At 39.9% G+C, this 16,797-nt stretch overlaps 1 protein-coding gene across 1 annotated transcript in view; it reads left to right on the plus strand.

Moving 5' to 3' along the window:
* palmdb (palmdelphin b) overlaps window positions 1-14,056 on the plus strand; it is a gene marked incomplete in the record, with an annotated part of 46,005 nt that extends 31,949 nt beyond the window's left edge. The window contains 3 exon segments of the mRNA XM_035678568.1: window positions 10,145-12,437; window positions 12,532-12,623; window positions 12,908-14,056. Of these exon segments, the coding sequence (XP_035534461.1) occupies window positions 10,145-12,437; window positions 12,532-12,623; window positions 12,908-12,991 (2,469 nt within the window).
* Window positions 14,057-16,797: the final 2,741 nt, after the last annotated feature.

Genomic DNA, 16,797 nt, shown 5'->3' on the forward strand with positions numbered 1-16,797 from the left:
GGCTGAAACAAGTATCCGGTACAGATAATGAATAGGTTAACAATTTATGAATATGGCTACAGATACAGATAATTTGGTTGAACAGATACAGCCCTAATAATAAAATAGAATAATTATACTTACATTATACAATAAATGAATCATGATCATGAATATTTGAATTTTATCGGATGTGTTAATTCAACACGTTCTCACTTCATCATCAAATCATCACCAAATACTGCAGCTTGGTCAGTGGCCCTCTGCTTTAAAATATGACGTTGTAAGTTTCTCTCTAACATCCTTTCTGGATGTACAGGGCTCCAAGGTCAGATTAGCAAGAATAAAGTGTCAGACTTTCAAAATAAAGCCTGTGTTGTTAATGTTGTGAAACGGTTGTAGTTTGGTTAGGTTTTGGCACAAAAATTACAGGAAAGGTCACAAGTTACGTTACGTACCTGTCACAACTTAAAGAACCAATGATTAGGATTTAGTAGCATCTAGCAGTGAAGTTTCAGATTATAACTAACTGAACACCACTCGCATCTGTATTTGATGACCTGGGAATGAGAACAGGACGTGAAGTGTGTAGAAAGTGGCTGCGAAATACAAAAAAAATGTGAAATACCCTATCTACAGCCAGTGTTTGGTTTGTCCGATCACACTGGTCCTTTAAGTATGTTATCTAAGGTACTTATATGCATGACTTCACAGAAACTATTTACTTCTGGTTTCACATGGGACACAAACAGCGACCTCCTAAGTTAAAGTCCTGTGTTTGTTTGACACTAGAAGGATACCCACCGTGTCATATTTGAAGCAGAGGATCACTGTGGCAGTATTTGACGACTTTGGAGTGACCCGAGGTTGGTGAATTATGAATGTTGTGGATCAGGAGCATGGAAGATGGAAGATGTCATTTTAATTCCTAAACCTTGCTTAAGTTTTAGTTAACAAACTTAACTAACTTTTTGATTTAATTTGATTTAAAGCAGTTACCCTGAACTTTTGTGTTGATTTTGGCGGCCCCTGTAGATAATAAGATAGTATTTCTGCAGTTCTTCTTTTTTTTTTTAGGCTTAGTCACAGCTCTCACTGCATCGATGGGGCACACACTTTTGATTGGGATTGACACAGTGTGTATGTGTTTGTCATTAGGAAACAGCCTCAGGGAGCCTCATCTCCACTCTCAGCTTCATCTTAATGACAGTTCTGCCAATACTCCTGTGTGTGTGTGTGTGTGTGTGTGTGTGTGTGTCAGTTTAACACAACTATTCAAACACAAGGCCATCTAAGTTCTGTTTCACTCTGCTATCACTCCAACACAATAGCACTGTTTGTGTAGTTTGTTTCTATCTGTCTTTAATATCTGGATACTGGATATGATTTCTGTTTGGATGATCTACTACATGTTGACGGTAGGTATAGCTCAGATCTATAGGATGCTGGGTAGAGGGTAGATTATTTTACATTTAAATCATTATGGCTGTTGTGTTTTTATATATTCAGTAAAAAAGGACATGATATTGTGTTATAGTATATGTTTTGTAAAGAGTGGTATAAAACCTGAAAAAATACACTCTTCCTTCTCTGAAACATTAATATATGGAGAAAGCAATGCAAATGTAACTACTGTTTCTCTTTTATGTATATGGAATATACAGATAAAGCCCCTTGCATGTGTGTACCGAAAATATTTCAAATCCCAGGGCATTTTCTACCATTCTAGGAAAGTAGAGCCCAAAGACTAAATTTAGAAGAAATTGGCTGTATCTCAACAAACTACAAGGAGCAAAATCAAGTATTTGATAATCACTGAATTTATAACAACTTGAATATCAAATATATACACACATATGCATATTGACAAATAATTTCATAAAATTAAGATTCTTCTATAATCTGAAAAAAATTATATATATATTTTGAACTAGAAGTTCAGACGAAAGACAGACAAACTAATTGGACATTGTACTTATTCAACTAGTCAAAAATTTGGGGATTTGAAAGGAATACTATTTTGAAATAGATACAGTCAGACAAAATAACATATTTCAAGCCCATTGACATTCTTAGTTTTATTATTCAAATTGTTTTAACTTGATATGCAATTGATGTGGTTCTGTGAGTTGCTTTGGTCAAACCAAAGGATTACAGATGGAAAAGGTATTGTAAACCCTTTAGTCATGTTCAACCAATGTCTTTTTGATAATGCTTCAAACAACTAATTATATGATTTAGAGTTGGTGTGTACTTAATCATTTTAAGATGTTATATTTTTCTTATAGTCAACAAATCCCATTAGGAGAGCCAAACCAATAATGTGTTAGTCCGTCTCTGTATACTTGGACTTACCATACCTTGTCTGTGGGTCTCAGCTCAAAGCACATGTGTACAAATATATTTTTTCAATCTTTTTTAAAAATGAAAAACTGTATTGCTCAGTAATTTCTGAAAACAACTGGTCACTCTAGTAGTTTCAGCAATCATTACATGAAATGAAAGTAATGGTGTTTTTGGTAGGGACTGTTTTCAGCAATCCACATTTTGCACTGTAGTGAATATTTGTGGCAACGGTACGTTGTATGTGGGACTGAGTCACAAAAAACTACAATTTGCGTGTTCATGGTAATGAAGGAACATATCACCCAGTGAAACAGTGTGATGTGTGTGCTGATGTGTTTTTAATAATTTGAGACAACAATGGAGCTCTGTGATACAGAGGAAGAAGATACATCAGGCTGTAATACACACGCACGTAAGTTATTACGTTGTGTTAATAGATACAGTTATTGCTGGTCTTGGTCCTTTCACTGGATTTCTTGACAAAACGAAAAATATATATTAAGTCATCAATCTACAAATGTACATGACACAAACATCTTATTTGAGGTCTATGTAGTCCAAATGTTTTTAGTAAAGCAGAATGCACACAGATACTACTAATTATGTTCTGAATTTCATCTTTTAGTGAACATATCACAAAAAGCCTTGTCATTGCATTCTGAGCCCAGAACTGCTTGTTATTTAATAACTGGATTCGAGACAATATAAAACATTGAAGGACCAGTGTGTAGGATTTAGGGGCATCTAGCGGCATAGTTTCAGCTCACAATTCCCTTGCTTTACTCTCCCCTCCCAAGCTAAAGGAGAAACTACAGTAGCTGCGAAACACGCCACATGTTCTCACTTCATCATTCCGTCCAGTCCATATATCCAGTTATCCAGTGTCCCGTTAGCAAGAATACATATGCATGGTCCACTTGCATTAAAGGGAATTCATTTGTTGGGTTTTGGAGGAAATTTATTGAATTTGGGGTGTTGTTGGGTTAAGCTAAAGAACTTACTTACTTACTTCCAAAGAAAGATTTACTGCTAGCTTGTAGGTTGCTATCAGAATACTAATCCATCGATATTCATTTGAGTGCACACATGTTCTGAAGAGAAGAGGCTGTAGCCTGCGGTCTGTAGAGAACGCTCACTGGGATGCATTCAAAGCTAGTTTTTTTACACACTACACTCGCTACAAAAGCATGAAACATGAGATATCAAAGGAGAGAATGGTGATAAAAAGCGTGGTCAGTACTATTGAAACTAACACGTGGACATTCACTCTAATGTAAAATTCTTTAAAAAATTTAAAAAAAATCTAACCAGGCCATGACTCAACACTGCACTGAACCATGTTTGTCAAAGCTGTAAAACACTCAAAGACTGGAAAACTCACAGTCAGAAGCTGTAGGGATTTAGAGGAAATGTACCGAGGTGTGTTAAGTTTTTCCATGTATTATTAATTATTGAGGGAATATGGGTACCGTGTTCTGGGGGCATAGAACAAGTAGAAAGCAAGAAACGGGTGCTGGCTTTGTTTAGATTTGCAGAGGCTTCTTCGACCTCACAAAATAAGAACTGATACTGTCAATATTATTGTCATACTGTCAAAAACAGTCAAGTTGTACTGCAGTTATAAATTATTGATAATATTCATAAGTCTGAGGCTAACAAACCTCACCAGACTACAAGCAGAACTTGATAGATTTGGTGTTGCATTATGTTTTATTCTGCTCTCAGTCTTATGGGAAGAACTTCACATAACTTCACTGAACTGAAGCTCTCAGTGGTTGAGTTTGACTGAAGTTCCTGTTGATTTTTTTTTTGTTGCTGTTTTGGGATATGCATTTGTTTATCATTTTATTAAGAGTCAGATAAAAAGATCATCTAGTATAGACATGTGTACAGGATGTAAACGATGATTACTTATTTATTAGCTTCTACAGCTTCTGTATTTCTTCCTTGTTTTTGACATACACCCACTCTCTCATCTCAAGTCTCTTTCCCAACCTTTTAGCTGTAATATCTGTTGTCTAAACATACTTGTGCTGTTCCATTTTCATAGCTTCATGGCTCCAGTCTGTCGAGCTGCTGACATTTAACCTGCAATGGTCTTGGTGGTTGAGTCGGATTACTTTGAAATGTAGTTAGTTACTGAATACAAATTACATGGCAATTTTTGTAATTAATGATGTAATCCATTGGATTATAAAAAAAAATGCAATTGAATATGAATAAAATATTGCACCCTATACTAACGAAATGGACACAACCACACAAAAAATTGAGTTGCACAAGTCAAAGTGATTGTGAACCTTCCATCTTGAATCAACACCTTGACTTCTCTCTTGCCAGGTCCACCAGTCATTGGAGCTGATCGCGCCATTCTAGAGAGTACTCTAAATTCCACCAGAAGCGCCACAGTGCATCTAAGAAGCGCCGTTCTGCTACACGTAGCATACACAGCTGGTCTATATTTGACAGATGCCGCAACCCACTCTCGTCAAGCAGCACAGATCAGATCACACAGACAGGAAGTCAAACACAGAAACAGCATAGAAAATCCAGTAAATTTTCAAAATAAAATACCATGTGCTGACTCCAGATCAATTTTCAACGCTACATCAACATTATGGCACCAGGCCAGTAATCAGTAAGGACCAAATATAATCAAGTAATTCTTAACAATGTAACTATTAGGGCTGAGCAAGTACATAGCTGAAACGAGTACCCGGTACAGATAATGTACTTTTTATAGTGGAGTATAAAATGAATCATGTACTTTCATCATGCAACTTTTATATTAACAAAAAACAAACTCTGTTCTGTAAACAGTTCTCTTACTCTTGTGGTCAGAAACATTGGTTTGAAGCTCAATCCTGTCAATAGTTTTCTAATAAATATAGTAACTTCTGATCAACCCATATCAATTTCCTCCCACTTCTGGTATAAGCATCACCCAGTCTGGTTAGGCCCTGCCCATTCCTTGTACAGACACAAACACAGATTTAGTTGGTTGAACAGATACAGATAACTTTGTTTTTTAAAACATAATCTGGGATGATTATAGACACTTATTTTCTGTAGTCTGATTACATAATCCTGAGTACATGTAATCCTTTACTGCTGGATGGTTTTGGGATTTTGGGAAATGCTGTTTGTTAAAGGCCACTAAAAAAAGAAACAGTATCAGATCTTTTTTTTTTTTAAATATGCCATCCCTGGCCAAAGAAATAGGCTGACTGTTGAGTAAGCTTGTGTGGTTAAATTTTTTTGCATTATTATATCATTGAGGTTTTGAATTAAGTTTCTTGAGTTAGTCCATAAACAGAGACTGGTAGTTTCACTTTAACAACTCTGCACACTGTCCTGTTTTGATGATTAGCCTGCTAGCTAACTAAACAGAGTATGTACAATGTGGACAGCTTTGATGGAAGCCATGTTTTACTATTTTGATAAAGCTATAGGCTTTCAGTTTCTCCACACTTAATGTTGGAAGCATCACATTGAAAGGTTGATGCCACATTTTGATTAATGCTGTAAACATAGACAGACTTTGTGGAAAAATGACAAGTGTCCTTGTAGCAATACCAAAAAGGACATGTGGGATTTGTTGTGGGAACTACCATCATGTCTACTTGCAAAATGCAAACATGCTCTTCCAGTGTGTTAAACATAGATATGACCAAGATTCTTTCAATTTGTCCAATATGACGATGTGAACATTTTTTAGTAGGAAGTTTGTATTTACCATTTTTCCCACGCGACAAGAAAACAGCACCGCTCCCCGTCACATTTAGCAGTCTGCTGATGAGGTGGTGTGGGGGAGGTGGAGGAGGCGACAGCTGAGCAGTGCACTAAGTGTCAGGCCTGTTGATGGTTACCATGGCACAGTCTGTCGCATGCACGTGTCCTTGTAGGCGTGTGTGTGTATGTGTGTTTTCTGAAAACTTCCACTGGCAAATCAGGGAGTGTGAGCAGTTGTGTATGAAAAGGGATGGATAAAATAATTTTACTGGATGCCTAATGTGAGCAAGAAACACACAACGCTGTGGTCTGACATAATCATAATGATAATTTTATCATGAACCTGGCTACACCTGAGCTGGAAGAAAGCTGTGACAATCCCAATGAGCACCAACCCGGATTTCAACATTGATTTTCTAGTTGAAAACTGGGTGAGATTCTTCAGATAAAATGAGGTTACAACATGAATGTGTCACAAAGTTAGTTAGTGTGAAGGGTTAGGGTTAGTCGAAGTTGAAGACAAAGACGGTATTTCAGTATGAGGCTGTGTGCTGCCAACAGGAAGCTTCCAGGACATCATGACAGGAGAAGTTCTGTACATTAAAATGTCAGTGTGTAGGATTTAGTGCCATCTAGTGGTGTAGTTGCAACTCCATCGCTTCACCCTCCCCTTCCAAGTGCGAAGGAAAAACTACAGTGGCCATGAAATGTGAAAAATGCCCCTATCTAGAGTCAGTTTTTGGTTTGTCCATTCTGGCCTTCTGTAGAAACGTGGCAGGTAAACATTGCAGACCCTGTGGTAGGCAACCAACGGCGTAATGTGCTCATGCAAGTAATTACTGGAGGGACAAAGACACAAGAGGAGGAGCATTACAATATAAAACAGGACAATTTAGAGAATCATAATGTCTGAATGAATTAGGAGTTTAAATGTGAAATTAAAATTTCACCCTCAAATAGCCTGAGTCTGCCACTGGTATGAAGATTATCCACCAATAACTACAGATTTATATGTGAAAAAATAAAGTCAACCTATTGCATTGTAATTAATAGAGAAACAGATGTTGCACACTGAATACAAATCTGAAACAATACATGGTTTTTACATTCAAATATTGCCTGGTACTGTCAAGTCACTGTGTGCAGAGAGCAGTGCATTCTGTACTGTTTCATCCTGCAGGAGTAATTCACACACTAAGATGATTATATTGATTTGTGGGTGATTTAAGCATTGTCACAATAGACACTGCAGTTCAAATACTGATCCCACTCTCTGGTTAGACTCACATTATGCAGGAGCGGGCTTGATGAAAGGAATGTGCCTACTGTGACTGTTCCAAAGAGAGATGAGGAGAAAGGGGAAAGGGGAAAGGATTAGAAACTTGGTGGAAAGTGGACAGCCGCTGGCAGTGTTTGATGTTTGGAGTCAGCAACCGTGGGTATCCTGTTAAGTACTCTGAGCTTTGGAGTGAAAAGAGCCCACAGGCCCTGGTGAGCTGCTGGCCCGACACTTGGCAGCAGGACCACATGACATCAGCTGCAGGGTGAGGTGGATTCAACCAGAGCCTTCCAAAGAATGGGGCACAAAATACCAGCACCCAGTTTTTGGTATTGATCTAAGAATATATAGTATTCACCTCAGAATTTTACATTCACCAGTCACAGAGAATCTGCTTTACAATTTGCAGACTTCACTTTACCCACAATGAAAATAACCTGAACGGGTAACATTTAGGAGGATCTATTGGCAGAAATTTAATATAATATCCATAGGTATGTTTTCATTAGTGTATAATCACCTGAAAATAAGAATCACTGTGTTTGTCTCTTAGAATGAGCTGTTTTTATCTACAGACACTGCAGGTCTACACAACGAAACTTGATCTTTAGCATTATCTGGCTAATTAGGCCAGACAGCTGGTTCACAAAGTAAACCAGGGAAGTTGCAATTCATGGTTCTTCAACCATAAGTCTCAGTCTATCAACTTCACTGCAACAACCTCACTGCAACCATAAATGTAGCCCAAAATGTTGCTTCTGAACATAATCTAGGCAGCACAACACAAGATGATTGGGAAGACAATTTAATCCAATATAAACCTAATTCCTAGGAGACAGGGTGGCTGATAATTTGGATAACATATTTAGACATTTTTTTAATTAAGATTACAACTTGTGAATGCATTCAATGACACTAAAGTTTTTTTAAAAGGCTAAAGGCAAACTAAAGTGAGATTGTTTCAACAACAACTGTTAATACAAAACACTGCCAAGATACCAAATCACAGTATGTTCTGATGACAAGCAAAGGTAACTAAAGTTCACTAGTCCTTCGTAGAGTTTGCTCAGGTGGCATCTCATGCTACGCATCAAAAGATTCATGTCTACTTAATATTCATCCATGACTACATCGATTTTTACCCATCATGAACTAACTTTGAGTACCTATGATCATGTGCTGAATATATGAAATGCCATGCTGCAGTCACAGTATTGAATCTTTTGAAATTAATGTATTTGTGTTGATTGCATGAATAGGCATTGAGTTATGCTGGACATATGAGACTTCAACATTCATTGGTCAGGGCTGAAATATTTGTAATGATCTATATTTTGCTTCTTGTAAACAAAACCAAACAATTATTGTATCCTACTAAGAAGCTTTGTGTGTGTATCCAAAGCCTTTGAGCCATAGAGCTCCATTGTTGTCCAAAAACTACTAAAAGACATCAGTGTGTCACAATGAATAAAGAAAAGCATTTTTATCCATAGCTAAAACACAAACAAATGTTGGCTTTTTTTTAAGTATCACTCTGTAAACACTACCAGTGAATGCTGTAAATTCAGTGGAACTGCAACACTGCAAATCTCCAAATTTAAACTCATCTCCCTGTTGGTGTTTTCTACACAAAGATGTGCTACATTAGAGTACAACTCATGTAGTCCCACTCAGCCACAACTGTGCTCAGATAATATAATTTAGATCTGGCTAAAGGCTCTTTTATAGCCACTGTAACCCACAATGAACTGGGAGGAGAAATCATGGAATGAATGTAGCCAGTGATGATTCTCACAGTGACTACTAATAGTAATTTAAATGCTTTTGAGTATGCATGTGTGAACACATCATGGGGCTCAGCCTTAAAGGGACTCTCTGGCAGTGTGTGGGAGGCAGACCCAGCCCAGCAGTCTTACATAAGAACAGATGTATAATGCCATCTAATTCAGCTGCTTTTGATGTGCTTCCTCTCTTTCTGCACATAACCCACTTAAAGAAACATTCACTTAGCACAGCAACAGCAAGCACAAGCCCCCTTTACACTCACACATAACCCGACACTATCGTCGTCGTCATCACCACCTGCATCTCTCCACAGACATCTGAAAGTGTTTCTCCTCCTGGCATTGAACATTTAAGTGCTGTCCTTGGACAACTTTAGTGTGCTTATTGCACTTCAAGACTTGTTCGGGAGGATTTGCCAAAGTCACGTTGGTGTGATTACATTCACAATAACATCCTGAAGTGTTTATGAGCTGATCCACTGTGACAGTTAGGATGATAATCATTGTTGAGTTCTGTATTGACAAAAATTATTATCGCCACAGGCAATGTTCAGTGGCAATTCAGGCTCTTATTTGTATGGATCACAAGAGTTGCTGCTGTATTTATTTCACAATAAATATACATACATACACTACTACACTACAATGGTTTGATTTTTCTAATGTGCTGTGTGCAATATTGAACAAATGTTCAAATAATATTCCTGGCTTGTCCCTGTCCAATTCATCAGCCTCTATCTGTTTACATGATAATGTCTTTGAATTTGCTTGTGTGACATAAACAACCAGTAAAGAAAAGACTTGTCATCAGAAAATTAAAAGATGTTTTAAATACAAGGAGACACTGGAGGAGGACAAGGGTAAAGAGACTGCAAAAAAAAGTGCCAAGGTGAAATAAGGATACTGTGAATACTCTGCTATTGTTTCATATCCACAGAACTCAGCTATGAGGTACAACTTAATAATGCCTACTTCCCCACCCAGAAAATGAAAGTCTCTTTTCCTTATTCTCTCTTTTTTTCAGAAAGCTACCTTGGTAGATGGAGAGGCAGATGGAAAAGAACTGAACGAAGGTTGCAGCACAACTGAGAATCACAACTCCTTCTCTGTCACCATGGAAACTACTGAACAATCAGAGCTGCCGATGGACTGTGAAGTGGAGGTCGCACTGGCTGATTCACCTGAGCAGGGAAAGGATTTCAGGGTGTATGATGCGCAAGTTTGTTTGGAGACAGAGATATCAGATTCCCAAGAGGAAAAGGCTATGCTTGACAAATCATTAACCGACCTGCCAAATGAGACAATTGAGACTGACAAGCCTGACTGCTCTGACACCAGTGTTTGCCCTGAAATGCCTTGTCAGGATCAAAAGGAAGCTTTGATATTAGAACCAGGGCATGAAGAGCTCAACAGGAATGAGTCAATCACTTCATCTGTGTCCGACACACTCTCTAGTGCTGACAGTGTTTACGAGAACGAGGCCCATCGTAAGAGGCAGGACACGCCAGAACAAGACCCTGAACAAGAACAAATCCCTGAGCCAGAGAAGTATCCTGTGCCAGAGCAAGACCCTGAGCCCGAGCAGTGTCCTGAGCGAGAGCAAGAGCCTGAACAAGAGAAATACCCTGAAGCAGAACAAGACTCTGAACTAGAGCAATACCCTGAGCCTGAAGAAGACCTTGAACTGGTGGACTACGCTGAGCCAGAACAAGACCCTGAACTAGACAAGTACCCTGAGTCAGAGCAATACCCTGAGCTAGAATTATACCCTGAACCAGAGCCTGAGGATGAGAAAAATAAGGTTAATCCCGATAATGATGGCTATCAACATCTCGCAATAGACACAGAGGAAGACCCAGAAGGCCATGACATCCTATTTGAACCACCCATTACAGAAGAGTCAGTATTAGAGCAGTGCATTAGACAAGAGGCAATGTCAGATGTGTCCAATGAGTCTTGCCATGACCTTGACCCTGACGAAATGGACGAATGCCTGAGAGTTGAGATTGCAGCGGCTTCCTCAGATAGTGACACAGATGAAAAATGGAGAACAATATTCTCCTCTTCTATAAATAAAGAAGACGATGACTCATATTTGGACAGTCTTGAGCTGAGTGCCCAGGAACTTTTTGTGCAGAAAGTTGAGGTAACAGACTTTGAAGAACAAGACAATCGCAACTTTGAAGAGGTCCGTTTTGAGGTTCCACAAGTGGAGGAAGTTCTGGAACAACCGGATGATAAAATTTCCTTTCCGACTCCTCCTCAAGAGGTTAAATATAACCCTTTAGGCCTTCAAGGATTGTCCAAAATCTCTGAGGATGAGAGTGAAAATGGCAGAGATGCTAACTATAACCACCAACAGCACATCAATTCAGATTCAAACAAGAAGCTACCTAAAGACTTCTGTGTGATACAGGAGACCAAGAGTGAGAATGTCAGCACAGAGCATGTGGATTTCCAGCTGGCTCGTAAACAGTGGAAGGAAATGGAGGAGCAAACCATGAACAAGATCGTCTTACCCACAACCAAGCAACCCAGCTTTCATGGCAGCCACAGTTTTATGTACACACCAGTTCGCAACATTGAAAGAACCCAGAAGAAAGCACATGATCTGGAGAGCTTGAATCTGGTTGGGGATTATCCTCACACCCAATTCAGCCCTTGCTCAGAGGATTCTGGCCTGGATGATTCCAGTTACAGGTCTCCTTACGATGATCCAGAAACACCAGTTGAAAGGGAGATTCGCATATCAATAGAGAGGGAGGAAAACTTCAGGAGAGAAAGGGGCATCTCTAGGATGGGCAAATCAACTGACTGCGCTCCATCACGAAATATTCCCAGGTCCATAAGCACTCCTCTCACACCATCATTTATCATCACCTCCTCACCCACAAAGGAACCACTGAAGAACGAAGTGTCAGCAAACAACGTTATCATTCTTGACCCTAGCAATGATTTTTCCTCCAGCCCCAGACATGGCAAAGACAACGTGGCAGCTCGGTCCGGTGAGTGGCGTTCTGAGGACAATGGCTCCAACGTCATTATCCTAGAGACATCCAATCTGATTATTCGCAGTGCCTCAGATTTCTCCCTCAACAAAGCGTGTGAGCAGCCCCAAGAAAAAATGTTCCTGAACAACCCCTTTTTCAAGCTGCGTTCAAGAAGCTCAATATCGCTGGTGGATGAAGAGATTAAGATGGTAAAGCAGAGGGAGGAAGAGCTGAGGAAAGAGAGGGCAAATCTGTACGGCAAAGACAGGTTCAATACAGAAAGGATTCTGTCAAATCACATGGACACTTTGGCATTTGACAATTCAGGTATGTAACCAAAATACTGACCTCAGAACAATACATTATTTACAACACTGTGTGTTTACTTTCAATCTAATGTTGATCTTTGGTCTGTTATTAGTTGATGTACCAGTGAAGTGCAAGTCCTCACCATCATCCCCAATGAAAACAGCCTATAGGATGGATCGCTCTGCTTTATCCTGCGATCACCGAGTAAGCTCCTGCTCAAACACAATCATAATCATCAATAGAAAAATTTTAATATTCTTTTGTTTGTATTATACCTACTGAAAAATATTAGCATTACAGTAAAAAGAAAGGTTTGTGGCAAAATGTAGATTGCTCTGATCTGCAACATTACCATACAAAACTGATTTGCTTATTCCACCTCCAGTCTAATAATCTGAGAGAGGAGGTGGGAGTGAAGGCGGTGGTGATGGAGGAGGATGTGGAGGAAGTGCTTGAAAAGCAGGTAAATAAACAACTGTCTATTTCAGTTTCCAGAGGACTACACGGGAGGAAGACGCAAGAGTGCCATGGCTCTGCGCTGGGAGGCGGGGGAGTTTACAAAAAATGACTGAAGAGGAACAAGTCAACAGTTTGCCATAAAAGGCCATCAATTGTTATACTCATTCAACTTAGATGCAGCATTGCAATTGTTTGTTTCATGTTGTGACATAACCTAAACTTTCTGCTTCTGTGACGCTTTGGGCAACATTAGAAAGATGATGAAAATTTTTGTGACCACATTATATTGGACATAACGTACTCTATGGAGGCTAAACCCAGGTTATCAATTAATGTGTCATAACTGCATTCCTTCTTATGGATTACCCCTATTGACTATTAAATTACTGTTTAAAAAGTTCCAATTCAGAATTACAGAATCTAAAAACCTGACATTTTTCTTTTTTTAGTATTATTCTCTGATAACTGATTTGCCTTTACATTTTACATATAAGAATAGTAGTAAAGGGTAAGACTTTATCTTAATACAGTACTCACATGCCATATATACATTGATGAAATTCAGTTCAGCAGAAACTAATATGAGGCTTCAGCAGTGTGAGTTTGAAATATTAGGTTGTCGTCAAATGTAGGTTTGTGTTGCCAGTATAACTGACTGTAGTGTTGTATCTTTGTCTCCCCTTTGAATAGTCTTTTCTGCAGTGCTGCTCTCTGAGGTTGAGGATTGGGCTTAGTTTATTGTTAGCTAGCTAACATAGCTAGGGCTAAGATTGGCTTTTTTAGGTAACTTGAGGGCAGCAGAAACAGGCTATAAACAAAACATTGACATATATTATAAAGTTGTTATGGTGACTGTATTAAGAATTTTTTTACACATTCAACTGAAGCCCAATATTCATTTTACCTCTATAGTTTGGTCTCCCCTAACTCCTTAGAAAAGTATTTGGCTCTTTAGCTGCTAGATGCTCAATTCATACATTCACCAGATAGTGTCTAGCTGTGTCTATCTACTGCTTGGTGCTGGGTGGGTAGTGTACAGTGGGTTAATTATCACTATGATCGACACCTTATATTACTTGTAGTAATTTTATCCCTTGTAAATACATCGATCAGCCATAACATTATGACAACAGACAGGTGAAGTGAATAACACTGATTGTTGATATATTAGGCAGCAAGTGAACTTTGTGCCTCCACAGCGCCGTTGATGCTGTTCCAGAAGCCCCATCGAAAAAATGCGGCGGCGGCGCCAGCCATACAGGGATCCTTGAGCGACTTATGACAAAGGGCCAAGCAATTCGTGATGGCTAGATCAGATGGCGTCGACGCAGCCCATCTCCAAACCTGCCAGCTCCTTTGGGGTGTTCCTGCCGTCGCGGGTCGGTCAAGCTACCTACGTCAACAAGTGTTCACAGGCAAGAAACGAAGCGCAGTGCGAACACGAGACAGGGTCCAGTGGAACTATCGGAGCTTTTTCGGGCGCCCACGGTCTGTAACCACTGGTCTTTACTAAGGCCCCCGGTCCTAAAACTCTAAGTCTGTCCTTTGTAAAAGCCCAATCTCCTTTGAATCACGACTAATGCAAACCTAAACTGGTCTTGGACCGTAAGCCCAAAAAACCCGTGGCGTCTCTCACGTTGGCCAGCTTTTCAACGTGACTCCGCGCCGCCATCTTGCTGCACATTCTTTTTGAGTTGTTCGAGAACCAAACTATCTGTGAACATGCCTGTCTTCTGACAAATTCTTAAATTAATTTACAGTAATTACTTTACATTACTTCTGTCAAAATGTTAATATATTATAAACAAACGACCCAAATGTCCCCGATTTGTGTTGCAGCCTGGTTGGATCCTTGAGTATCGCCTTCATTTACCACGACCAGCGACATAAAAGGTAATTCATTTTCCCGCCTTATTGTCTTCTAATTTCCCAGACCTGTTGAAGCACACACATCTCCATGTTGGACAGATTGTGAGCTATAGAAGGCTGTATATATCTGTACCAATCACCCAAAGATTCCTTGAGGAGCGTATTCTAAGCAGAGCCCCTTGCGTTGGCCTACCTCTGGCTGACACACTCATAACATGCGCAGTTTTACCCACGAAGCACTATCTCTCTGTATCGCCATCCTTTCCACAGTGTAGCCCAGTGCCAAGTACTGGAGCAGGCAGAAATTACTTACATCCGACCAAGATTTAACTTTACTTTCAAGACATGAGCTATTACTGCAACAAGCCTGAACCAACGTGCCTATTTTTTTTAAGATTACTACCTATCCCATTTCATCACGAACATGAGTGAGAAGTCCACTTCTGACCCCAGTAAGCTGAGAAGTGTTCTCTTTGACGACATGGTCTTTTTGCTGAGACTGCTGAATGATTAGATACACCTTGTTTCTAAGTCTTTTCGTGGGTTTCGAGTTCCGACTCCTTTGGCTCAAACTCTTTCTCTGAATTCACCATGTAATGCTAAATCAGCATTCTGACAGAACGCATATTCTTCGGATGTTATGACTGTCACGGTCTCTCTCTCCAACAACTACCAAACCGCACGGCGACCACACACACACACACCAGATGCCGCACAAGTGAACCATCCCAAAATATGTTCAAATCTGATCTTACATTCTTATCAATGTCAAGAAAAGTTTTAGCAAAGAGTGGACTCAACAAGTACATGTATCCTAACCATCGTCGCGGACGCATCTCAGCAACACACACTGTCCACACACACACCACGTTTCAGCTTAGCTGTCCAGCCAAATTTCGTCCATCTTTTTATACATCGATAGTGCTATCTCTCAATCCACAATTGTCACATGGCACTGATGTAAAATCTTGAAAGAGTTATTGGCTCCCACTGTAAATCGAACTGTCTCCTGTTCATGGACCTGGGCATGGCTACGACGTGCTACAAGGATGGGATAGAGACAACATAGTGGCTCCGTGTAACAACAGCTGCAATTCTAAACAATTTCGGGTCAGTCACCAAAAAAGCGCAAACGCAACCGCGTCTGTTAGAGATACGCCTCAAAATCTAGGGTGATTGTAACAGGAGATATACACGCCTTATAGTCAGCAATCTGTCTGCAAACTGAGATGTGTTGTTCAACAGGTGGAAAGAATTAAAAAATACAGGCGGAAAATGAATTACTTTTTGGTGTGTTAATGAGTGGGCATATCAAGACGAAACGAGGGCTACAACAGATGCGGACAGTGGTGGTTTTTTAGAAATATATAAGCACTTCTACAAGAAAATGTAAATAGATAGCTGTAGAATAATTAAGAATTTGTAAAGACAGGCATTTACCAATAGTTTTTTCGTCCAACCAACTGCAAAAAATTGGCACATGCGGGCATGCACGTGCGGAAAGTGCAAGCTAAGACCAGGTGTAGGTAAAGACGAGGCTACGGCGTTCGTTAGTCTATTCTAAAGATTCCGGTGTAACAAAGACAGACCTTAGGCAGGTTAGGACCAGGCTTAGTAAGGACAAGCGGTGGTAAACCTGGCCAAAAGTCCAAGCCATGACCCTGGTCTCTGGTTCACTGCTTTGGTCTTGCGCTTGGAACACTTTGAGAGTACGAAGGGGGCTGACACCCGCAGCCAGGAAACGCCCAAGGAGAGCTGCAGGTTGGGAGATGCTCTGACCGCAGTTAGTAGCGATCAAGATTTGGCCTTGCCAAAGTCGCTCAAATCTTATGCTGCCCATTTTTGATGGCTTCGTAACACGATCAGCTTGAGGGGAGAAATGGTGTCACGTTGCTGCCCTATATGACAACACAGTGTGTTACTTCCTTCACCTGTCTGGTGCCTGAATGTGTAGGTGGCGGATCGATGTATGTGTACGGGAATGAAATGACTGACAAGGTAATATAGGGGCTGTCGACATCAGTGATAATTACCCACGTGTACTCACCGC

This window comes from Morone saxatilis, unplaced genomic scaffold (assembly GCF_004916995.1).
Source record: "Morone saxatilis isolate NCDOM2014 unplaced genomic scaffold, NCSU_SB_2.0 Contig0, whole genome shotgun sequence".
Taxonomy (NCBI): domain Eukaryota; kingdom Metazoa; phylum Chordata; class Actinopteri; family Moronidae; genus Morone; species Morone saxatilis.